The sequence below is a fragment of the Meleagris gallopavo genome, chromosome 2, assembly GCF_000146605.3.
Source record: "Meleagris gallopavo isolate NT-WF06-2002-E0010 breed Aviagen turkey brand Nicholas breeding stock chromosome 2, Turkey_5.1, whole genome shotgun sequence".
Taxonomy (NCBI): Eukaryota; Metazoa; Chordata; class Aves; order Galliformes; family Phasianidae; genus Meleagris; species Meleagris gallopavo.
The window spans coordinates 20154286-20181201 of record NC_015012.2 but is presented as its reverse complement, the minus strand read 5'-3'; the positions used below and the strand labels follow the sequence as shown (position 1 = coordinate 20181201).

The following is a 26916-nucleotide window of genomic DNA, read 5'->3' as shown; positions in this document are numbered from 1 at the left end:
GGGTGAGATTCAGATTACTTTTTGAGCTAAATTGTCATGTACAGAATTACAGAACAAATACAACCAAAGCATAAAAATACTGAAGTAAAACAGGACAGTAAAATCCAGTGACATAAAACTTATTTAAACATGTTATTTCATTTAACATGACCCACACAATTATATGTGGGAATATTACAGTCATCTGCATGTGTAAACTCTTCTCCTTTGTAAAATATCAAAAGAAAGGTACTTAACCAATGAGGAAAACGTGTTCCATATGGAGCAATCTCAACAGGGTAAACAACTAACAAACTATTAACAATGTTTCTGGCACTAAAAAGCTTTTTCTTTTTAATTAAAGATTCCGAGTAGCAGCAAGAAAATACTTTTAACATACACAAAAAGGAAGTTCTTACATATTTATGTATAATTAAGTTGTGGGACTCACCAACATAGGATGTTGTGAAGGCCAGAGGAATAAATGGGTTTAAAAACAATTCATTGAAGATGGAGCTATCAGGGATTTTTAAACACAAAAATTAGGATAAATATAAAACTTGGGAAGCCCCTAAATCACTGATTGCCAGCTGTGCTATTGGGACTGAACCCTGTGCTACCTTCAATTATCTTTCTTCCTTTAGCATCAAATACCAGCCTGCCCTGGAAGAATTTTATAGGAAGCCTTCCTCACTCTTGCCTGCCTGCTCAGGGACTGCTTCCACTGAAGTGTCTGAGTACAGAGACTCAATCCAAAACACTGACTGTCTTTAAGTAGATGATTTAGAAGAAGAAAACAAAATTATTAAGCACTAATACTTGAGCAGATCCCTGAAATTGAATATAGGTTGTTTGATATTTAGGGTTTTTTTTTTTTCCACTGTTAAAAAGTACTGGGATTCTCCAATGAGAGCTGTTCTTCTACCCATGACTTCCAGGCCACTCTCCAAAGGCAAAGTCCCACTACTGCAGCAAGGAAACTCTCAGTTAAGTCTGTGCCCAGATCAAAAGTATCAACACTTCAACAATGAGAAAAACATCAGCTGAAAAATGGCTGAGAGGAACCAAGTGAATTTCACTGGTTTTAGAATATCTTACGCTAACAAAATCTATTTACTTTTAAATATTTATATAAACACTGCTATTTTTAAGCTGCACAGTATTGTTTTGTTTCACAATCTAACAGGAATTTATCTGTGGCTAAGAACTCAGCCTTCTCTTGTTGGCCCAAAAGCCCAAACAACCAATTGTTCTCTTCCTCAAATCACAGTCCTTGCAAGTCAAGGCTACATGTGGCTGCATGCGTGATGTCCTCCTCTCTTCTCTCACATGGCAAGAGCTTCCTCAGTTCTGTGAGGAAAACCTTTACAGAAGGCTAAGAATGAGCTGGGGACAGTTGCCTTCAGGATTTTGGCCCTGTAGCCCTTCTCTTGTTGACACTTCTCTTGTTGACACCAAAATCCATGCTCCACAACTGAACTGTACATACAGCAGCAGAATTGTGTACAATTTTATGGAGATTAAGTTTTCATGCAGTGTTTTACCTTGCAAGATCAGTTATGAATATTTGCTCCTTCAGTACGATACACCCTTTATTTCATGAAACGTGTGCCACCCTTGAGTTCCACGTGTATTCTTTTCCCTAAAAACAGCAGCAAAATTTAACCTCTCAATGAGATATGAGAGCTGCTCCAGCAGGGATCAGCCATACTGATACTTCTACTTTTTGAGCGCACAGCTCCTAGACTGTTAGCAAGACTGACAACAGCTAATTCAGTCTTCATGTCAGCCCAGAGAAGTGCTGGGAACTTGGCTGCTGTGAGCAGCACTGTATGGTTTCTAACTGCTGAATTTTCCCCACGGATGCCTGCTACCCACAGGTGAGTCTCCTTTCACCTGAAACACTAGTTTAAGGAAAAACTACTTCCAGTAAGGCTGAGCATTTGGGGTCCCCATACACCTATGTGATAGAAGGTTTGTGGGATTTGTGGGATCAAGCTCTGTCTTACCTCAGCTGACCGAGGACAAGAGGTGCCAAGGCAGGCCTGGGCAGCAGCTGGAACAATTAGGACCCGAGCAGCTGACGTGCAGCTCTGCTGTTCTCCAGCACAGCCCGTGGAGGACAGAAACTGGATGTCAGCAGCGCTGGGCAGACTGCTGGTGAGCGACTCAACTGCGATCTCCCATCCTCAACTCAGACAACGTTAAGCATGAAATGCTCTGACCACAACATTATGCGAAAATTTGATGCCAGCAACCTCAAGGCAAACATTGTTATGAGTTTAAAGAAAAAGAAGCTGTTAAATATTGTGAAAGAAAATATAGATTAAAAGTGCATGAAAAGGAGAAGACACAGAATGAATTCCCAAATAAGGCTTACCCACTGTAAGCTTTCTCCTAGAAATTAATCTGAGGAGCATAGGCTAGAAGTGCCAGACTGCAACATGGGAACCTTGGAGAAGACTGCTGATTTCCAATGTTTTAAGGTATGATTCCATTTTCTTTAAATTGGTGCTTTTTTTTTTTTAAATAAGATTTTCAATCCAAACTTCACTCAAAATGGATGAAACTGTTCTACTGTAACCTACTCACTGTCACGTTTTGGGGTTAAAAAGTATGTGATGCTGCAACCCAAAATTGTCCTCCCCTTGTGCTAAAGAATTCTGCTGTTATGTCTGTGGGCCAGAAACTGAACAGAACTGCTGCTTTAAGTCTGATGGTTTCACTCCTACAATGACTAATGAAACTGGAGACAATACGCATTTTCCTGTCACTCCCTGAAGGGTTAGGAAATACTGCCCAAGTGGTTTAGGACTGATAAAGCTACAACAGGTTCAAGTCAGGAGGTTCAGTTTTTCCCCTACAAAAGTGTAACCCATTTCAGTAATAAATCATTGGCGTGCTGAGATTCATTTGCAAGCTGGGGTAGAAAGGAACCTCTAAAGACACACACCACCCCAATTCACTTATGATATTAGCAAGCAGATCAAGTCAAGATAAAATATGTCAGGAAAAAATAGACAAGTCAGATGAAAGGGAAAGTTTAAAATCACCATTCTTTGACAATGAAAGGGAAAAAATGAGTCACGTTGGCTTCTATCTACCACACCAGCCGTCTTAGGAGTTAATTGGAAATGACTGTTTACTATGTGGCCGTTTATTTGGCTCATTAATGAGTACTGACTTAATTTGGAAAGGATTTTTGGTGCCATTTCATAATTAATATTTTTCTAAGACACTTCTAATGTGACGCTTGCTTAATTTTCCTTTTAAACACAGCTATTTACATTCTCTTATGAAGTAACTTTTTTGTACTGACTGTAGAAACAGTAGAATGCATTTCAGCCAAGAATAACTGAGTAATAAGACACAGGGGCAGATTATTTTCCCTCCTGATTTTCTACTTCTCAAATTCCAAGTGGAGCAATGGGACTTGACAGCTCTGAGTTCAAACTTAATTCATCATTAGGAAATTATTCAAAAAGCTAAAATGAGATAACTAATTTAATACACTTTGCTTCAAGGTTTATTCTTTGGCTTGTTTCCCAGATATAAAGCATCTCTGTGCAATTATCATGCAGATGCTGCTGAAAAGACTTTAAAATGGTTGCTGCTAATGTAGCAAGAGATACGTTGGCATTGGCAGAAGGAATTAGAGAAAACTGAAGTTGACTGAAAGCTCAACTGATCCCTAAAAGGAACATGGTCAAGATACTACTGCTAAAGAACTCATGGCCATTTGTTGGTTGCTGAAAATCTCTACTAGAATTCCTGTCACACTGTTACACCCATGCTGCATCGCAGCAAAAAAGCAGAGTTTTACATGCATTTCAGAAGGACTCTGGTACAGAGCCTTAGATTAAGCCCTTGAAGCACTTAGGGAAAAGCAGGAGTGTAGGTCCCCTTAGTGATCCTGAACTCAGAGTACTTGGCTCAGGCCTTTATACATTGACTTAAAGCTAGCTATGGCTTGGCCGTATGCATTTAAAACAAGAACAGGAGAACAACTGGTTTTCTTTGTTGCCACACAGTAGTAGGGAAATTCCAGAAAAGCAGCAGTGTGAGATGCTCTCAGATGAGTGCAGTAATTGTGACTCTCCAAAACAGTAAATGCACCGCAGTCTTTCTGGATTGCAGTCTGTTCTAGGATGCACCTGAATCGTTTGGGAGCTGGGAATCTATGTCCCATGGCCTTTAACAATGTCAACCTGACCTATCCCATCTGCTGCTAATGAAACTGTTCTTAGCAGAAAGGCAAACAACTGCATTTCACATAATGCCACATAGCAGCTGTATCCTCAGAAGAAATGAAGAGTCATTTAGGAAGGAAAAACAGTAGGAAATGGGGAGAAAAAAAAACAGGACACCAGCTTGTGCTGGGGATGCAAAACTGCAAGCAGAGGGAGGACAAAGTGAGCATGATTCTGGAAAGGGAGGAGAGTGACCTTGGAGTGGGGGTGGAAATGGAACCAGAAAGGAGCCAAAGATAAGGATGGGGCCACGAATTCAGAGGTATGGGTAAGAAGGAAAAGCAGTGAAGGACTAAAAGATGAAATTTATCTGGGAAATGATTACCAAGAATTTAATTGAGAGAGTAACTACATTGCATCTGGTTATTGAGGGAGGTTGCAACACCTCCACTCTTGGAAATTTTTGAAATTTTACTGGATGTCCCCCTGGGCAAGCCTGTCCAACACTGTGCTGAGCAGGGCTAGGGAGTCTGCATGGGCTCCCTTCCAGCCTGATCCATCATCCAGCAGGTCCAAGCAGAGCACTGGCAGGAGGTGGTAGCAAGGAAAGGAGAAAGGAGTCAGCATGATGAGGGGAGCAATCTCAGTGCAGGAACTTCTCTGTCCGTCTCATGCACCATAAGTAACAAGGTGGGAATTGCATCATGACTTGTTAAAGCTATTTTTTCTTTTGAAATACAGTTCCTGTCACTTCTAAATAATTTTAAGTACATGCTACCATGCATATGCTGCAAGGTAATTCATAATGTGATTTGCTCCAATGAAATAAACAGTCTGGAGAAAGGATCATGCACAAAGTTGTGCAGAACAGCTGCTGAATGCTGAGGGACAGAAGAGGAGAAGGAGCAGAGGACAGGCCTGGCCGGTGAAATACTTACAGGACATGGATTTTTTTCTTAGTTCTACCATAGACACTTTTAGGCCAAGGCAAGCCATTTAGGAACCCATTAATCTAGCTGTGAAGTGGATGAGCAGGTTTGTTTCCCTTTTCTGTTCCGAACTTCAGTCAAGGACTGTTAGTCCATTATGTACTCATGCAGTGTCTGGTACAACAGGCTCCTAATCCTAACTGGAAACCCTGAACACTACCAGGATAAAAGAGTAATAATAAGTAGAAGGGAGAACCCAAACGACCAGTAGTGTTGAAACAGCAGCCTGAGAAGAGAGATGGTTTGTGCAATTTAATACAAAAAACACCCTAACAAGACGAGAGCTACCAATACCAAAAAACTGCTTGGTACATGCACAAATCGCAAGATGCTGATGGGGAAACAATCAAGGCAGACCCTAAACTAAAGCCCTCAAGAATCATTGCTGGACAGAATAAAAACAGTATTATTCATTTTTACAAAGGTCAGTGGACTAGAAAATAAAACAACTACAGCCCTGAAAACACAGGAAACAAAGACAGGTGACTGGAGATGTCCAACTTGAATTTGATTCCTTTTCCACACAATGTGACCATCAAGGCAATAAAAGTTTCTGTGCAATTCATATAAGATGCTTCATTTTATACATTTTTTTTTTTTTTCAGCTGCATGTAGTTGAAACTCCTCTACTGCTCAACCAATATCTACAGAAAAGATGCACTAGTCTCACCCTGCTCTCAGTCAGTTTTCTAATACTGCTTCAACTTTTACACCTTTAAGGACCGCAAATAGCAAAGGCTTAATTTAAAAGATCCAATATTGCTTTTTTAAGGACTAATCTAAAACTGTAATTCTCATGGAATTTGAACAGTTCAGCACCCAAATTCTCTGCCCTCACAACAGCCTGTGCTTGAGCTCTTTGTAACATGCCCCGCATATGCGGAGGCTTAGGTCTCCCTGTCCCAGGACGGCGTGTCCTCTGCTTCCACTCATTTAGAACAGTATTTGACATCTAGCAGGTCTTTCTTTTTTCTTTTTAAATCATAGAATCTACACATCTGGGTCATAATGTTCTTATGTAAGAAAAAGCCCACTGCCAAATAACTGTTCATTTCAGAGATTGTGTAGTAAAATAAAGGCCAGTATTCTACGTTTATGAAGGATTGCTTTCCCTACGGACGTGTTACAATGCAGACCAGTCATGTCAAATATAGTTCAATTCAAAGCTCACCATAAGTTTTACAAGTTATTAAAGTAATTCACAAATTATTCTAAGAAAAATAAATTATATCTTCTATAAAAAAAATCCATGGGAGACTAGTAAAGAACAAATTCCTTACTTTCAAGACCGCTTTAAAAAGTGCAACATGGATTGCACACTGTGTTGTCAAGGTAGTTCCCCTCATTCATCAGAAAGGTTCAGTCAGATCCACAAAGCTGGCTCTGAGATGTTTGAAGAGATTAAATAAGTCTTGAGTTTTGCAGGAACTGGATGAGCACTTGATAGACAAATTTGTACTGGGCTATGGTCTGGATCATAAACATCCTCTGCTCCCGCAGGTGTCTCAGCATCACAGGGACATCCACTTTCTGTAAAGTCAAGGAAAAAAGTCATAAAGATGTAGGTTTGTTAGATCAAACAGTTCATTGCCTCAAGTTTCAGTTATAATGTAATGAATTTTAACCAATCATAGTGAACTATTACAATTCTTGTCACCAATTTTTGAATAATTTAAGGATTAAATCATTAGCACAAAAGGTTACTGTGCATTTGGTGCTTCCCCAGCTAAAGCTTATGTGAAGTTCTGGACCAATCTAAACTTGCAGATGACCACATACTCTCATCCTCCAATGGTGTATCACTTATTACCTCTCATCAATTGAACATAAAATAAAGGGTTTCTTCTCTTTGAAAGTTTCTAATTCAATATAGCTATTTTCAACTCAGGAAAACGTATTGTATTACCTCAGGGTAAGACCTAGATATATCAGTAAGGTCTAACACAAAATCGGAACAGCTAATATGGTATAGTCCAGTTCAATTCCACCACTCAGTGCCTACTGCTCTGATCCATGCTCAAGTACCTTCACTGAGGGAAGATCTGAGAGAGTTTTCAAATGAAAGCAGGTATATGATTTGAAGAATAAAAGTTCCTCAAACAAAATTGAAGTGCAGGCAAATATACTGATCTTTCCACTACAAGAAGGAAAATGACTGTCACCAAAAGATCCAAGAACCCTGACAGCTCACCTCCCACAGCTAAGTCTGTGCTACTGCATGACACCGTAAGACATCAGTCCATAAAGTGAAACAGTTGGCCCTGAAGACCCCAAATACACCATATTCATTTTGCAGACATCAGGCTAGTGTTTGTCTGTTGCCATGTATTCAATGTCCATTAACAGCTGGAAAACATTAGATGACTTACAAAAAGGCATCTTCCAGCTTTGTTTCAGCCAAATGAAATTCATTTGTGTGCCCTGAAAATGCTCTGCAAAAGGAGCTAAAGTACAGTAAGTGGGGACAGATTGGAAGATCCAGTGTAAGAGTATGCCTCTAATCCTAATGAGCACATGAATGCACGTGCATTCTGTAACGGTCTGATTCAGAAAACGAATGAGCTGTGTGAAGCAGGGATTTTTCTGAAGTAAAACATTATGATTTGCTGGAAAATTCACTTGGCATTACCATCATATCTCCAGAATTTAGAAAGAAAAAGAGCTATGATGTTACCATGTTTCAGCTATTAAAACAAGTACACAAGGAACCATTCAAAAGTCACTGAGCCATGAAACTGAGCCATGAAGCTGAGCCTGAGGCTCAAATTCAAAGAAAGTCTATGTAGTATATCCCAGGATGAGGGATTTTCTGTTTTCTATTGCAGCAGTAAATATAAGCACAAGGGTACGTGCTCCTGTTGAGGGAAGTTCTTAAGTACTGCAAGATATAAAACCTTATCAGGCAACACAAGCGCTCTTTGTAATGTCAGTTGCCATTCCCAAAATACACAAAAGAAGTTGACAAATTTTTTGGCTGCAATGAGAAGTATTTCAATTACAATGCCTGAACAAAAGAACAGAGAAATTAAGATTTCTGCTAGTTACTGAGGGCCCAACTGAGCATGCACGCACAGTGGAAATTTTCTGGAAAGTTTTAAATAATAATCACACTACATATCCATTTCTGTCTGCTTGTATAAAGCTCAGAATCTCCATTCTGTGTAAACGAGTTCCAACCCATATACCACTGCTTTCTGAAAACAAGGCTAGCTATTCTGCCACATCCCCAAACAAGCTGTTACAGGACAATTCTAGAGAGTCAACAAGCGTAAAGATCTGTACGCTGGGATGAGTAATGTTATATTATCTTTGGTGGGTAATAAGGAAAACATAAGCTCTTTTCAGTTAACTTGGCTAACTTGGAGAAAGTCTTCCTGTGGAACCGAGTGCTTACAAAAGCCATTTGGTCCTTGCTGAGCAAAGTCACGCGGAACTCAATCGCCCCTGAATCACTACAACAAAATGCGGGCCAGCTTCAACCTGCACAGCCACGTTTATCTTAGTGGTTTGGTGCATGGCAGTTCACTCACTTGTACTTGGCCTCAGTGACTCTGCGCATCTCCGTGTATCACACAATACTTTCATTTATCTCAGGAAAGAAAAGCCCATCCTACCTATTTGACTTCACTCCCTGTTGTCATTTTTTTACTCCAGGTAAGCAGAAGCTTCAATACACCTTCAACAAAAGTCACGTAGTGCTTTGCTAAGGTGTCTTTTGCAAAAAGAAAAAAAAAAAAAGTTACTCGATTTCTGACTCCCAAACTAAAGATCTCCCCTATGAAGATGCATTGAACCTATGATCGTGAGTTCATGTTCCAGTGACTACAGCAGTAAGGACTTACTGATGTGACTTAGCACATTTCTTACTGTATGGCAGTCTACTGAAAATATATCCCTGCAATGGGATACACAGCTTTAGACTCAAGCAGCAAGTGCCTGCAAGTTGCAGTGAAGCTGTACAGCAACTGATTCAAAATGCATTCTCAACTAAACCTGAAAACTTAAAATCAAGCAAAATTTCCAGCATTGCTGCAGATTTCCCAGGATGGTCTTTATTAGCATTTTCAACCCCTTTTTTCCTAACATCAGAACATCTACTTATAATGACACTTCTGAAGAAATCAACCAATTCCTAAGACTAAAAATTAAAACTTTTTAAGAAACAACCTATTTTATTTCAGAAACGCAAACAATTAATCCTATTTCAAAATAAACCACTATGATTCCTGCATGAAATGAAACCCTCTTTGTACAGAATGCAGTATCTGTCACAAGCTGAAAATGCTCTGCTTAACTAATAAGTACTGTTTTTAATCTTTTTTTTTAATTAGGTTTTAACAAACAAAAAATATTAACTTACTACAATTTAGAGCAACAAAAGCCTTAAGAAAATTGTCTTTAATATTAATGATTTCCACTGTTAATCAAGATGCATGCTTTAAGAGACATCAGAGAAATCCTTTATTACTGAGCATTACCACCTGCTCCTACTGAAGTTGATGGGAATTCTTTTGAATGTCAAGGCTCATCCACATGCTTAGAAGTCAAGGTGCCTGCTTTATCTTCACTTGCTATTCAGTCACTCATGACCAAAATAAGCCCATGATCCCTAAGTGATCTTGTAATTATAGAACAATGAACTGCTGGAAGGCAAAAGAGGATAGAGAAGAACACAACTTCTTGCATCACTTTTTTTAAAATAGTGAAAAGGAAAGTGCAACTTTTCAAAACTAGTGATGAAGTACCAACTTGTCTCCTCTAGGACTCACATTTTTGAATGAGGAAACTGCACTTCACCTATAACCACGCACAGAAAGGTTCAAACCTGTAGCTGTATGGGCACAAAGTGTGGGTGAGCATTTCAGGTACATTACTGGGAGGGGCAGCTGATGTGCGCCAATGTGACACTCTTACTGTATTCTCATGTCTATAAGAGGTTTTGTCTTTGAGCAGTTCCTTTGGCAATAGAAATCCCCTGTTTAAATAGCTGTTTTGCATATGTTGAAACTCTGTGGCATTAACAACTGTGTTGTTATTCAAGATGTGATGTTTTTTCTGGACATGTCTCCATCAACATAGTACAGGTGAAAAGCAAGTACCTACACACGGTTATTCCCCTGGGGCTCTTATTCTTATCGTTGCTCCAGACTACATTACTAGTTTTGTAATATTAGCTGCTAGTCTTAAACATCCATTCCCCAGCATACACACAGCTTTTCTTACAACACAGCCAAGTTTAGTTCCAGATGAGATTAGAGGAAATACAAGAGATGGAAAAGTCTGAAGTGTGAGTTTAGCGAGCAGTTAATGCTACTTAGAAGCACATGGAAACTGACATTATTCTTTAGACTCTCTGTCCAGTGTGCCCTTGTGAACATGCTGTCTCTAAATTGTTAATTAAAAGAGGTACAAATTACAGTAAATTCTTAAAAGACAGAAAAAAAGGCTTAATTTTGAATGTGTTAAAATAACGTTCATGAAAACACATGAGATCAACCCAACAGCAAACTACAATAAGTAGTTTCTGCTCTGGGAAATCTCTTCCTATCATGTTTAATGCCCCTATTTCACAAAGGTAATAAAACAGAAGCATTTTACCGCCTTTTAGTCTTAACCTCAGAAATGTAGCTGGTTAGTCAAGGAATGAGCTCAGGGTTTGCCCTGAGATAAAAGCTTACTTACTTCATTATGCTCCAAGCACCCAATCATCAGCTCTGTTAGGATAACCACTCCAGTCCTTCCTACCCCTGCACTGCAGTGAACCACGATAGGAGGGTTGCAGTTGTTGCTGCTGTCCAGCACGCTGTTGGTGTGGCGACGTACTGACTGTATTTCCTCCAAGTAAGCTGCAGTGTAAAACACAAAGTTATAAACATCTACATGTCTAGAAGTTGAAATTAAAAAATAATAATAATTCTTTGTCAAAAAGAATTTATATTTTTTACAACATACATTTTTTGGCCAGTGTGTACTGAACAATTCCAAATCCAGCAAGTGTCAGCTGGTTGTCAATTATTATTTAGGAATCTGCTCCTTTACATTAAATTGTGCCTTTTAAAAATTAAATTCCATTTTCCCCTCTGCAAATCTCCAGGTCCCTTAAGCATATGATACTAGATATTACTTACAGCAATTTCTGCTATTAACAGGCTGGGATCGAAACCCTTGAAACTACTCCCTGTCAAAGCAAGTATCAGATGGAATGTGGGCAACCATCTGCCCTTTTTGCCACCCTCCCTTCTTAGCAAGGCTGAGTCTCACTCACCTCTCTGCCTAGGGGTTGTTTCTCAACAGTTATGAGCTCTTTTAAGAGCTGTCTTTTTCCCCAGTCATTTCTAGAAAGTGCACGAATCAAGAACAGTTGGTGCAGCTGTCCTAGCATTTTTAAAAGCATTCTACTGTCAAGCTACACCATCTTAACATATTGGAAGCTCACTTGACTGGATGAACACACTATACACTATAACTCAAGATCTTACACACTTAACTTCCCATCACTCATAGCAGGAAGTCAGATACTGAGTCTTGAGCCAGTTTTCCTGCCCCAACTCTTGGCATCACAGCTTTGCAGCCCAAGCTGTCCTTTCAATACAGACAGGCAGGCTGTGGCTGGAGGCTTACCAGAATCAGAAAAGCTGCATTTTAAAGCACAACATGAAATGGGACTGTATGTAGTGGCAAACAATGGGACAAAGGAAACAGGAACAATCCGTTTCCAATTACTGCCATGCCCAACCACAGCTACAGGGGCTGGCAGGAGGAGCACAGTACAAAACAAACCAGGAATTGGGCAATGAGAGCAAACTCAGTATGTCTGCCTTAAAGCCAGACCCCATGACTCTCCTTTGTCAAAGCCAGAATGGTTTTTCTATGATTCTGCCCTGGCAACAGAACTGGAAAATAAGGTGTTATTTACACCAAACCTACACCACGCAATGGAGAGAAGATCACTAAAGTACTGTAGCTGTGTCAAGACCAAAGTACAACTCATGAGCCTTGCTGACAAAGGGCTTAGCTTCAACAAGGCCATGCTGCAGAGGCTGTGGAGCTAGTACACTGTATATATACTTCTTGAGTGATAACTTAAAAATCTCTGCATCACATTTCATTGTAGCGCCAGAGAAGTGGTTTTAGTTGCATTATGGTTGAATTCTTATTACGTACTGTAATTGTGTTTACTACTGGTAAGAAGTACAAAATCTTATAAATTCATTACAGATGAATACAGTGTCTACATTTGTCAGGAATGCATGAACTCAGACTGTATTTAATTGTGAAGACTCTGCATAGTGTGAGTAGAAGAGTGGCAGTGTCTGCAGACTAACTGCATTTGTAATAGAGCTTTTTGCTCTTCTGAAGCAAGTCCAGCACCTCTGGACTACCAAATACTGGCTGTCAGCAATCAGGGCCTCCTACAGAACTGGAGGAACTGTGCTGTATTTCACAAACATCTGAGCCTCTCTCACCCAGACTTTTCTAATCACATTTCCATGCAGCCTAATGTCTCATACACTCATTAGAGCTAGGCAGTGGCAGCAATTTACGCTGACAGATCAGCCAGCTGGGATGTCCTTTTATTTTAAATTATCAGTCTTTAGCACTACTGTTGCCTCTGATTTTTCCTCCTGTTACATTTTTCCAGAACGAGACCCTCACTGTAGGTCCTACCTCTTGAATCCTACTTCTTTCACCAAATCACAGAAAAATCTAACCTAGTTGAGGCATCTCTACACCACAGTAGTAAACATTTAAAGTCAATTACAGCTCTGACCAGGGGCAGTGAAACTGAATCCAGTGTGAATAACCTTTGTTTGATGTCTTTGTCATGCAAGTTCAAGAATTCTTACATAAAAAGCCTTGAACTTCATCTGGACATCCATGGTCTGGCCAATCAGTATACTGCAAATGCCATACTGTCTTCTCATCTCCAGAGAGAAGATGCTTGACCTTCAGACCAGTGGTTGCATAGCAGCCGGAGTCTGTGCGGAACTTGGTTGTCACCTTGAACTTCCCATAAGTGGCTGAGCTGTGCTTAGAGCCCAGTTTAGGCCAATAACGATGACTCTTACTTCTTCCTCCCTCCTTAATATCACACAGACACACACACACACAAAGAAAAACAACAGTAGTTAGTTGCTGCAAACAGAGAGAATAGAATTCTGCAGATAAGCTAAGTTTTCATATTCTGAACTACCAGAATAGCAGGGAGCACCCCATAAATAAAGTATCCATTAAAATTCTCAGTTGTGTGCTATATCTGAATGTAAAAGAACAGGAATCAGAAAATGTTTACATAGGTAGAGCAGACACATTAGAAATGTTTGAAGAACAAACTTGCCTTGGAGCAAAAGCCAGCTATTGTCTACAACATCTCAGGAAATTTTCTCCTCCTAGGCAAGTCTTTCCTTTCAATAGAAAGGGATTCTCTACGGCAACTTCTAAGTATCTGTTTTCATCAGCCTTGGGAACTGGACAGTGACTTGATGTGGTATGGCACTCCCTCTGTTTGTTAAAGGCAATCAGGCATAAAGTTGAATGCAGTGTTAGTTAGCAAAGTGTGCCAGTTTTTATAACGTAGCACATAGTTCTTGGATTACAATAGAAATAACTGTTTTGCTTGGCATAAGAATAAAAGGTTTTTTTTTTTTTTTTTTTTTTTTTATTTTTTTTTACGTGGACACTTGTACGGAAACAACAGCTTCTAGTGTCTTTTCAGCTGATAAGAGTGGTGGTATGCAGATCTGGCCTTGGACAGGGTGGAAGCCTGTGTCGTTTTAACCAGGAGCAGTTTAGCATTCTCACATTCCAATGGAAACATCTTTGTTTTATTTGGCCAAACTGGAGTGAAGCAGGGAAAAACGGGTATTCTGCTTGCTTCACTTTAGTACTTGCCAAAACAAATATCAGAAAGTTACAAAATACAGTACTAGAGCAGTCCAGGCATATGTTCAAAGAGAGTAAGAGGAAAAAGGACTCTTGATGGAAAAACAGGTTAATGGAATGGGAAGCCATGATAATGGGAGATTGACTCACATCAGAAAGATCCATGTTCTATGATTTTACATACCTCTTCAGCTGTGACCATGGCTATAACATTCACCCCCTGTTCCCATACCATCTGCCAGAAGTCATGGCACGTGTGTGGCAGAGGTCCTTGGGTAGCAATGTAGTGCCACTCCTCTCCACCTACAGTAACCTGGGATGAAGAAAAAAGAAAGAAAGCAAAAAACAGTCAGCGCCCAAGTTCTCAGCAGCATTTGTGCCAGATCTGCCCTTTAAACAAAAGAGACCATAACGAAACCTTTGCTTCTTTCTTCTTCCACTGTTTTTCAGAATTCTGAACACGAACCATCCTTTTGATAAGAGCAAATCTGACAAAACACAATCTTTTGTGTTTCCACGTCCTTTCTTGATGCTCATAAACATAAAGCTTTCAGCAAAATGTCATCCATTCTTCTTGCCATTGCATCTGGATTATTCAGATGAAAGTATTTTGAGGCCTTGTTTCAGAGATGGCTTAAATACAAATAAGCAGCTGACTGACTTCCCTGGGCTTTGTGACAAACCCATGATGAAAAAGAACTGAGCACCAGGAAGTATCTGCATACATTTAAAAGACATTACATTGCTGGAAATGAACTCACAGTAATATAGAAAACCTGAATGGAAATAATATTTTGCACTAGGGCAGCTAAAGACCTCCACTGCTCAGGGTCTCCCTCAACTATTTTCCACTCAAGCAAAAAACAGTTTCTTAAACAGACTCTTACTACAGTGATCCCTGTTGAAGATGTGGCCAAAAACGCTGCAGTTATGCCCACACACACAACAAAACAGTCAGACAGGTCCAGCTAGAGGTGAAATCGAGACAGGCTTCATTTTATATTTCCATTCCTCACTTACCTCAAGTTTTTCCAGTTTAGAAACTGCCATCTACTTATATAGTAAATCCAGCTGGAGTCATGTAAGCCTATTTCCCCAATACATAACTGGATTAAAATCTTATGGAAATATTTATATGCATGACAACATGCAATGAAATCATTTTTGAAGCACATAAATCACTTTTATGTGTTATGACCGATTATTTGCTATATACACACATCGGGAAAACTTACACAAACTGTTTTTTTAACCAACGGTGAAAACAACCAAACCACTCTTACACCTACTAAGTATCAAAAGTAAAAAGAACAGTAAAAAAAAAAACAACAACAAAAACCCCAAAAAACTCAAAACAGATGAACTAATTAGTTTGAAAAGCTAAAACATTTTTCCTTTGCAGACTAAGAACTTCTAATTGTATGTCAGTCCAGAGCCACTTCTAACAACGAAGTTATAAATCCCCGAGAAGGAGATATATAACAAAAGTGTTGACACATCCATAGATGTCCACCAAGGTGCTGGTGGAGAGCACCACCAGCAGAGAGAGGGAGAGGTCGATCATTCTGACAGGTTGAAGCATATACTACTCGAATACCTTTTCAGAAAGAGAATCAAAATTGTTATTCAAATAGCTGTTCTTGAAGCTGAGTTCCTTGGGTGTTTGCACCTATAGCTAGCACAGTGTTTGTATGGTAACAAATCTCTCACTACACTGAAAGCAGTTTTCAATCCTGTACACTTAGTTCTCCCATTTCATACTATGCATCATTCTTCTCTGGGACGGAGGGTTAAACACTACAAGCCCAGTGCAAGTAAGCTCTTCAAGCTCTTGCACAGGATGTAAATAAAATCACTACAGCATCAATGTGCATCCTGCACTGCCATATTGGTTCACAGTCATACGTGGTATGGTATTTCCAGCTTTTCCAGTTAATGCTGGCCTGACCCACACAGTCAGATCAAGTGGTCTTAAGAACTTAATCCATTAATTTAATTATGATATGCACCTCAGGTGTAGGTGATGATCTTCGAGTCTTAACTGCAAAGGTCAGTGGTAAATAAGCAGAGAAATACTGAAAAACTGTACAGCTCACAGGTCGTGTGATGTGAGCTGGAATCCTCCGGGCATGGATCTTATCAGGATGATATAGGAGTTTGTCTGCTGACTTCTGGTCCAAATATCCAGCCTCCTGGCACATGATGTGAAAGACCCATAAATAGTCTGAAGGGAATGTGATGCCTGGAATGTTTACTGCATTCTAATGCCCTGACTGCAGGATATTAAAAATTGAACACTGGGCTGCAAACACACTGCGACACTGAGGTAAATTTTGCAGATGCAATTTCACCTTCTTAGCAAAAGAACATCTGCTTGGCTTCAGTAAGCGCCACTTGGAGTGCAAGAGAAAAACACTGGCAAGGACTGCTGTCATGCGCTGAACTATTTGTGCGTGTTCCTGGTTGCTCTGTGCATGTGAAATGAGTACACATCCAACATTGACACTCAAGGTGAAATGTGGACTCAAAACTGGCCAAGAAAAATTCTTTTCAGGCTAGTACAGGCTTGTGGGAATAATTTATGCTAGGAATCTCAGGTTTTTTATCCTCCCACAAAGTAGATGAAACATTATGGGCTCTGAAATCCATCATCATACCAATCCCAGATTATGCAAAAACTCAGTATCTGCTACCTACCAGGCTATGGTAGAGAAATGATAGCCAGCCAGGATTCTGGTTCAGAAATTGTTTTGATTCAACAGGATTTAGTACTGTAAACTAGAACCAAAGAGGCCAGCTATTCTCTTTAAATTTTAAAAGGCTTTTACTCCAGTAAAATATAAATTTAACAGGATGTTTTGTTTATTATTAATTTATTTTTAATTTGGATTCTGACAATGATAAAAAGCAGAGAGCCCTCTCTGACAACAAGAGTATTTATCAGCTGAAGGAAAGGTGTTACTTCTCCCAGGATAGAGCAAAAACCAGCAAGGAACTTTGTGAATTGTTACTGGAAATTTAAAGAAAAGCAAGCATCTGCAGCCACTGCAAGATAGTTAAAACTGTTACAATTGGCCATATTCATAGAGTAACAGAGTCATGTCATATCTTAAGTTACTTCTACATTCAATTAACTAGAAGAAATCTGGCTATCTTGATAAAACCTTATTTTGAAACACTGAAGTCTAATGCAGTAACCAAGCAGAAATATAGAGATTTCATTGCCAGATACCAAATACTGCAGTATTTATGTGAACACCCTGAAATATTTACACAAACATCCATACACCTATTACTCATAACAGCACGTTTTCTTTGGACATTGTAAGTATTAGGGAAGACTTAACTCATGTTCATGAGGTTTAAGGAATGTAGCATCTCTTTCTACATTAGCCATCAGAGACCAAGTTGGCAGAGACACACGTAAAAAAAAGTAAGAATTCTTCTCTAAAATGAATTCCAAGTCCCTAGAAAATAAATCAACTCATGCATGTTAATTGACATGGGACTTTAGAGGTGCCTATGCTGATGCAAGCATACAATGATGCACCCAGTTTTAAGTTACCTTTTTTAAGTTCCCAAATTACAGAAAATACTACTGTACATCCAGAAATGCAAACAAAATTCTAACATACCTTCATTTGCAATACAAAGTCCAAGAAAGCTTTTACCTTTATATGTGAAGCATTGATATAGCCTGTGCTATTTTCTTTGGTCGGCACCAGTTCCACTCGGTTTTCCTCATAAGGAACAACTTCCCTGATGCGATTGCGCTCAGTGTTCTCAGGCAAGACAGCAGTGGTGAAGATCCCATCTGCCTTTTTCTTTGGAATCTGCTCATATTCTGTAAACACCATCCCCTCTTCCAACTTCCTCTTCAAGATTTTGCACTTGGATTTAACAGAAAATAACACCAATTGATTAACTCTTCTTGAGAGAATGCCCAATCCATCAATTCTTTGGATTTCAACATATAACCATAATATTCTCTCTGTCTCTTCTCTTTTTGGTCACAGTTATCTGAGGAAACATGACTTTCTTATTTCTACCGAATGAAACGAATAAATTTTACATTTGCTATTTTTAAGATGGATAGCCATACAAAGGAAAAACACAATACGGATTCAGTATGAATTTGTATGTAATTTCTCCACAATAGATATTTGTAAAAATATTTAAAATTTATCTTTTATGAAGAAGATCACACCAAAAGACATGAAGTAATAAGTCAGTTTCAAAACACTGTACAACTTGCATGTATGCAGTTTCTGTGATTGAACAAAACCTCACATACATGCAAATTGAGGCTGAGTTCTGTCATATGCATAACAGACAAGATAAGGCTGGAAAATTCTGCTCAAAAAGCCAGAAATATTCTTTCAAAATATCTGTCAAAACTTAACAGCAGAAACTGTTTTTAATTTCTGAAGTTCCGGATACATGTGCATACCCAGATGTGCAAACATTAGGAGACAGACAACTTTTTTTCTTCAGTTCACCTAGACAGGTTCACAGTCATCCACACAGACATTATCTGAATTTGTTAGTTGTATCAGAACATGAAACATTCTAAGGATGATAATTTTAAGTACTCCCTGATCAAGCAAAAAAAAGTGCAAGACTGAATTTACAGCTTAATGCTATGTGATGCTGACAGATGTGAAATGGTGAACAGCCCCAGCTTTCACTGACTTCTATGAACACTGAAGAGATTTAAAACACTTAGCATCAGAAGATGTGCAAGTGTTAATTGCAGACCTTTGACATTAATGACTCTGAAAATGGTTATGAGAAATTGTTTCATGTGCTAAATCAAATGTTAATATTTTAGAAACTTCTTACTGCTGGGAACAAAGGAAATGAACAACATTTCATAAGCCTGCATCTTACCCTCTCATCCATTGGCACCTTGGCTACTTCATCCTGGCTGTCCTCCGGCACAGGAACCCTAGCAACCGAAAGTCCATTCAGTGCTGCCAACATCAAGGGCCTCTTCTGGGCCTCCAGGCCTGCCATCTTCTGCTTTTCTAGATTCTTTTGGCAAGAAAAGGCACGTTTTCATCTCTGTGTGATTATTTATAATGCCAGTAAAATGCTGGAATGTTTTTTTAATCTCCAAAATCTGCAACTTTCTGGCCAAGGAATGCAGATGATCACCATTAGCATCGTAAATTCAAATACAACCTCTATTCTTCCTGTTATTCCTCAAAGGCCTGCTCCTACACGAGCACAGAATTTTAATTTCAAAGAAGCAATCACAGTTTATAATACAGTTTACGTGCCATCAGAAGACATACAAATACAATCTTGAGCATTTTTCTGCAAATACTGCTCTGAACATAGGACACAAAAGACATCACCCAGTACATTTAAAGTAGCTCTACTGCAGCCAAGACACCTGGGGCATCTTTTAAAAAGCAATAATTTCAATCTATTCCGACATAGAAACGTATTACAGAGAAGAAAAAACTATCCTGTGTTAATACTTAAAATGAAGTCCTTTGATGCACTCGGTTATCGTGGTGGTTCAAGTAGTACCCATGATGTACTTTGCACTAAAAATTGAGGTGGGGAGGGGTACTGTTTCTCATATTCATGCTTTGTATTATGCTGCAATATGGCAAACCCGAGTACAAATTTTCAGCTCATCCTGCTGACTTCCTAATGCCTCTGGGAGACTGAGAAAGGAGACAGACAATCTCCAGAATGAGCAAAATTACAAATATTTTACTCTGTTCCTGTCATAGTTCTTTCTCTCAGATTTGGATGAAGAGATGAGCACTAGGGAAGCCTGGTTCTCAGCATGCATACAAAAGCTGTGGTCACCACACGGGCCAAGTTCAGCTCCTGGAAATATAATACTGAACCTGAAGACCCTCAGACACAGCATGTTTTTTCAAAAGCCTGTGAGCTTTTTCACCACCAGTGCTTTCCTCCAGAACACTGAGTAAAAAAAAAAAGGCAAAACAAAAATCCAAAAACTCTGTGCTTTCTTTTCTTATTAGACTCTCAGGAAAGAGGAAAATGCAAGTCTTTCTCCTTTTTTATTTTTCTTTTTACGACTCTTTACAAGCTAAAGCCTGTGTTTGGAAGATTAAGTTTTTCAAACCATCTTTAGTGTAGTATAGGCTTCCTACAATAAGGGAACATTTACATGCATTAAGACACCTGAACTAGGCTAGAAACAACCTTAAAAGTCTAAATGCTAAGGACAACTAATACTAACTTACCAAAAATAAAATAATAAAAAAAAAATTAACCACTAAAACACATTTTAACCAAAGGCTGATCTGCATCATTAGTCAAAGGAACACTTAAACACCTCTAACCTCGCAGCTCACTTCATTCACATCCAAAATTCCTTTTGATTTCTGCATCTCAGCAGGTTTTTTTGTTTACTTACCCAGAAGTTCAAAAGAGCCTTTACACTTCTTGTTCACCATATCTGCAGTATTCACTCATGAAATATTATGTTTTATATTTGGGTATCTATTTTATTTTTGAAGGTTAAGATGCTGTATGGAGTAAACTCAGTTTCCATGATACAACGTAGAGGTCCAAGTTTAACTGCTAACTATTACATAAGTGTAAGAATCACTAATGAATGAGAAGCGTTAAAATAATTTTTCTAAATTTCTTTGAATATACAGTAGTATGTAAATTTAAGCATATTCCAAACGCTTTCCTTCTGTGGCCCGCTTGGACGCTTCATTAATTTGCTTCAGAAATTGCTTAGGAGCCAAATTCCAAAACAAAAAACAAAAACCTTGTTTTCTGTGACTGCAGTTGTACTTCCCAGAGCATAACTTCAAGCCACAAGTCACACAAGTAAGTTCAAAATACAAGTCACTGAAATGCAAGCGCACCTCATTTCTCCCATTGCCTCCAGTGGCACGGAAGTCTTTAAATACACAGTTTTTATTCTAAATTAATCCGTAGTTTAAAATAACTATGTCATATGTGTGTACAATATTGTCATACGTTAGTACAATAAAAAAATAAAAATCCGGATCCATGTAACTGTAGCTGACCCACTGGGTCAGCTTTAAGCAAATCAATGTTTTCCCACCTGCCTGTTCCCCATAGTTTACATGCCAAAAAGCTGTTAGGTCAGTAAACAGACCTACATGATTACCAATTCTCAAGATGCTCCCACAACAAAGGAAGACACTTACCCTCATCATGATTTCTCTCTCTATAATGCTGTCCTCAATAGAAAACATTTCAGACACAGGTCTTTCCTTGACAGGTTCTTTCTTCACCCTCTCCTTTACGCTTGTGAGGTCAGGCTCTGAGATAGAGGGCCCGAGTGAGGACCCATTTATTGCCACTTGATCTGTCCGAGACACACTGATGGCCTTGGAAGGCCCTGGCCTCATGGCCTTGGCTCTGGCTACGGCCACAGAAGCACTAATATGGTCCTGCCTCAGGGCTCCGTTGCTGACACTTTTACGAGGCCCGGGATATTCTGGAGGAGGTTTATTTGGTATTCTAGCCAAGGCAGCTTGCAACTGAGCACTGTACTTCATGTTCTCATGGAGGGCTCTTATCTGTGACACAGATTTTGTGGTTTCTTCTTCCTCTTCACTTTCGCTACTGTGTATCAGCATTGTGGCATCAGAGAAGGTCTTTTTGTGATGGTAATGAGGAACCTGTTGAACTTCATGCCCCATCTGAACCGACTCTTCTGGCTGCACCTGCTCCCGCAAGGTGTTCCTGCGTGGTAGAGGAGCGTTTAAAGTTTTTAATGCCATGGCTTCTATACCACGTACCATATTGCTGATGACTTCCAAGCTGTGGCGCTTGTTCACAGCCGCATGGTGCTTCACTGCAAGGAGGGGTTCGCTGACCTCCTGCAACGACTGACGGACGACTGGCGAGCTGTCCTCTTGGAACGTCTTTACTGAGAGCTGGACTTTGCGTGTGACCAAGTCGGGACTGCTCCCGCTGACATACTTGTGCCGGTGGCTTGCAAGGTCAGGTGTGCTGGTGGCAGGACGTGGGCGTGGGTACGGAGGCGGGGGTCTGAAGAGATAGTTCTTTAACATATGAGCAGTATTGTAATTCTGGCTGCTCTGCAGCTGCATGTTAGCCAGTTCTGGTGTGCTGACCGTGTGTGATATGGCACTGGCCGCTGTCTTATTTTGCACAGCACTGTTAGGGTTCATTTGGTCAGAGGGGGTAACAGGCTTGTTATAGCCACCACCCTGAGGCCCATAAGTAACTGTATAAGGATGCCTCTCTCGAATCTCAGGTTGACTGTAAACTAGGTCTTCTGGCTGGTTATAAGCATGTGTGTTTCCGATATTGAGATTCCTCAAAGACTGACTTTGGCTATCCATCTGGATCACTCCTCTCTTCATTTGCCTCATGACAGTTTCATAATCTGGAGTCGGTCGGTAAGACGGGACTATGATTGCACTATGTCTGTGGCTGGGGATATAGTCTGCTCTCATGATGTCACTTCCAGGGATGCTCAGATTTGAGGACATTGGAGATGCCTGGATGAAGTTCTGTGAGCGATTCAGGGAGTTCATGCTGTGTGCGCTACATACGCTCCCATTGGGTCCATTACCATTCAAGTAGCTGAAGTCCACTGGACACCTGTCCAAGCTGGTCTGAGACCTACAGTAGAAAGTTTCTTCATTTCCATGAAAAATGCTGTCTGTGTAGAGCAGAGATAAAAACATTCAAAGTTTAACATACAAGGACTTGTTATCAAAGCTGCAAACACAGTCTGCACCAATGATTAGAGAGACAGCTTAGTGTACAGCTGCAGGGAACATTTGGTCTTGGGAGCATCCTTGAGTCATAGAACTAAGATGAAATGACTTCCATAAACACTCCCAACAGTTAGCAAAATACTGTAGTTCAGATGCTTGTGGAAGACATGAAAAGGGAAAAAAAGAAATGTTTTTGCCTGGCAAGGAAGAACAGCATCTCTCTTAGCACCCTGGAAGGATTCACTGATGCTACTTTCACTTTAGGAATCTGGTTCTGCTAATCTATGCTAATCCTGAAAATGTTATTTTTGTTGTTGTTGTTCTTGTTGATACACTGCTCTCCGTTACCCAAAGTAATGGATGACTGTGAACCTGTAGATCCTTTTCAAACCAGTCAACAGTTTTAAGGAATAGAAGTACAGAGGTATTAAGACCAAGGAGAAGGAAAAAAAAAAAAAGGAAAAACAACAAAAAAAGCCCCGACCTACAGATGTGCTAAAAATATTAGTTCAGCAAAGGCTACTTAAGATGGAATGAAGACATTAAGGATGATGTCATAAGTACTGCAAGACAGTCCATGTCAAAAAACTTGTAAGAAACAAGTAGCCTCTCCCAAGCCTCTGAAACTAACTCAGTTCTTCAATAATTTCAAGAAATTTGTAGCAAGACTGAATTAAAAAAAAAATAAAAAATCATCTAAAATTAAAAATATCCCCCTCCAAGAGACTGTACTTAATAGTAAAATAGTAGCGGCTACTAAGACAAATTTTGGCTCATTTCAAAACATACCAAATTCTTTCTTAAAACTAGTCACACACCCATAACTTCAGAATACTATCAGGCATGACTCAGAGTTCCTCTACCAGTGAGAGCACTTCAACTCTAGTTCTCAGGAACTGCAGAGAACGTAGCCAAACAGACCTGGCTGCATGTATTCCAAAAGGCAGTATGGGTGTGATTAAGGGTGTGAAATTCAACGTGTTCAGAGGCTCTTGATTTATTCCCAGCCTTGATCAAAGTAACCTGGTGCAACCTCTTAGAGGATTTATTTGTTAATCACGGGGGTAAAAGTGGTTAACTCTACTTCAATATGTAAGTATAATGTAGGCAGACATACACTGAGTTTTGTCACCATGGCACACTGACTACTCCTGCAACAAAAGATGTTTTGCTGTTTCATTTTCCTTCACTCCATTTCTCTCTCCACCCCCAGCTGGCATTGCCTTTGAGTTCAGCCATTAGATTTCCTTTAGAAATTATTTTTTCAGCTTGCTGAACTGGAATGCCAAGTTTAAGGTCCACATAATCATGCAAAAGTATTTTAGAATTGAAATTTGACTTTAAACACAAGACTTACTGCAGTAGTAGCTTCAAGAGCTGCTAGCTGTCCTTCAGCAGCAGCTCCAATATGATCATAGCAGTACTAGAAATCTAGATACAAGGAATAGGAGTTTCTCTGCATACACATACAATTAAGGTCCATTTGAGGTAATACATATGCTCTAAGTACCTTGTGAATTATGTGTTTCAGTGTAGTGATCTCCACACTGGACATGCATAGGAGGCAGTATAAATGGATGTTGTCTAGGCTGAAATAAAAGCACAATATAGAAAAGGATTAGGAACTCAGTTTGCTACAGTTTTTGCAAATGAAATGTAGAAAAAATGATTCTCTGCCCTCCCCACCAATTACTGCTCTTTCCTACCCAGCTAAGCACGCATGCTCAACATGTGTAAATTCTTAAGCTTTGTTAGGAAGTCCAAAATTGATCAGCTAGATGCATTTATAGCAAACCGCTTCAGAAAACAACATTCAGATTTCCATCTCACTTAGAAGATTTACAGAAAGCCCTGGTCCTTGAAGAATTAAAACAAACAAAAAGCAACACCCAAACACCTAATCGGGTCAAAAGCTGAAGATAGAACAAACTCAGGGACCTAGAACGCTGTTATACAAGCAGCATCTGCACAGATGGGTTTAGATTCTAACTGCAGGTAACTTGAATATTGGATTCAATGAAGAAAAGCCTTTTTAACAGAAAAGGATCCCAGAATTCAGCATTAAATCAGTTATTTTAAATCAGGGTTATTTACAGAGAAATAAGTCACAGTTGATGCCATATTCTACTTTGTCCACCAGTAAACTCATACATTTTGCAATTGCAGTTCACCACCTGCACTGTAATGTCCTGTCTGGAGCTGCTGAGCAGAGTTTATGAAAGCATACTTTGATATACAAGGAGAGAAGGGAGAGAAGGAAGATGCTCTTCTCTATTCCTTAACAACAGAATAAGGGATTGTCACCTAAGCTGATGTAAGTAGTTCAAACTATGACGGAATTCTGTGGATGCCCAAGGCCAAAAAGAAACACCAAATGATTTAGTTTTGCATGCACATGCACAAAATCAACACCAAGGAACAATTTGCCAATGAAGAGGGGATGGGGAAGGGGTTAAATTTACATTTTCTGTGTAAATGGGGAGACAGAATGAGAATCAAAGAAACTGAGTGCACATATGAATTCTTGCATATGAAATGGCTCTTAAGCCAGGGCTGGAAGATAACAGGAAATATTTCTGCTAGATGAATTACTTTTATAAAACTCTACTCTCACTGAACATTTTGGGTAAAGGAGACTAATCCTGACAACCCATGTAGGAGAGATTAGCCTGGAACAAATCAAGATGCTTAAAAGCCTAGAAAATGGAAAAACAGTGGGTGGAGGAAACATGGAAGGAGAGAGTTACTTCTACTGGAAATTTGTAGATCTGGATCAGATAGTTGACTTTGTTATACAACCAGACAGTATTGAAGCTACCTGCATGTATGCATATGGTCTGGGCTTTTTTTTTTTTTTTCTTCCCTTTCTTTCTTTTAAATTTTCTTTTGTATTAACAGTATTGAAAGCTTTCAGTCGTGGAGAACTTCAATACCCAACTTATGGATCACTTGGATTAAAAAACAACAACAACAAACATATGACATACATGGAGGAAGTTTTGCTGTGAAAAGAAAGTGTGAAGTGGCCTTAAAATAATAGTTAATAGGATCCCCACGATGTCAAAACCATATGAAGGGTCTTACCGTGAAAATAACAAACATGATTCTCAGTCAAGTGGTACAGCCTCACTCCAAAAATTCCACTTCAACTATCATTTATGCCTACTGATTTATTACTACACAAGACAAGTGAATGTGCAGGCATATAAAAGTGCATATAGAGCAGAAATCAGCCAGAAGGGCTTTCTTTTCTTTTTTTCTTTTTTTCTCCTCAAAGAGAATGGCTCAAACAAGTTAGCAAAACAATTATGAACACATTAAGGTTCAACACAAATGGTCAGCAGCCCCGTTCAAATTTTAACAGACAAACCTAATTTTGATCCTCCTTTTTTATTATTATTATTTTTTAATTTGTTGCCCACTTCAAACCAATCAAGCAGTGGGATTTAGTTTTGCTCTTAACACATAGATTACCTTCATCTGTATCTAATAGAAGAAGGCTCTCTCTTTCCCTCTGTGATATATCTGAGGCTGTAGCATAAGAACACAGAGCACATTTCATTTCTTCACTTTAATTTTTTCATAGCCACTTTCAGGGGCCAAACTAGCAGATACTAAAAATACTCTAAGTGTGCTTAAGAGAACGTAATACACAACCACTGTGTACTGTATTAAAACACCCTAGAAACAAGCTGAGAATGAAAGGATAAAGAAAGCAACAAGAGGTTTCCTGCAAATGGCTGGGAAACACAAAATGCAACTTTTAGAGCTAATGGGCTATGGCAATGCATATGCACTCAGAAAAATAGTCTGCACTGAAATCTGCAAAGATAAAACTATCCTAATATCAGTACTGCTTAGTCTTAGTTTTGGAACATTTTTGCTAGCAGTTATCACATCCTGAGGACATCAAGAAAACATTCCTGCCCTCATAAGCTTTCTGCTCATTATGTACCAGTGCTGTAAAGAATCAACAGTGTTGCTACTCTTACTTCATGGGTTCTGAATTACTGTAAGAAATAATGACATACTGGATGTTTAAATTAGATTCAAAAAAGCATCCTTAGAACTGACCAGGCCAGAGGGGGAATATTCCCACAGATATATTCTTTTTTGTCAGGATTTCAGGAAAAAAGTTTTTTGTGCTTTTTT

The 26916-nt window shown here is 39.3% G+C and overlaps 1 protein-coding gene across 1 annotated transcript in view; it reads right to left on the bottom strand.

Annotated features, from left to right (window-relative positions):
- Nucleotides 1-837: 837 nt before the first annotated feature.
- The window catches only part of PTPN14 (protein tyrosine phosphatase non-receptor type 14), a 70523-nt gene continuing 44444 nt past the window's right edge, over nt 838-26916 (bottom strand). The window contains exons 11-18 of the mRNA XM_003203853.4: nt 24275-24353; nt 21217-22706; nt 18932-19075; nt 17713-17931; nt 14226-14354; nt 13006-13240; nt 10841-11004; nt 838-6688 (exon numbers count right to left, since the gene is read on the bottom strand). Coding sequence (XP_003203901.1) covers nt 6560-6688; nt 10841-11004; nt 13006-13240; nt 14226-14354; nt 17713-17931; nt 18932-19075; nt 21217-22706; nt 24275-24353 — 2589 coding nt within the window. The 3' untranslated portion in view covers nt 838-6559. The remainder of the gene's footprint in view (nt 6689-10840; nt 11005-13005; nt 13241-14225; nt 14355-17712; nt 17932-18931; nt 19076-21216; nt 22707-24274; nt 24354-26916) is intronic.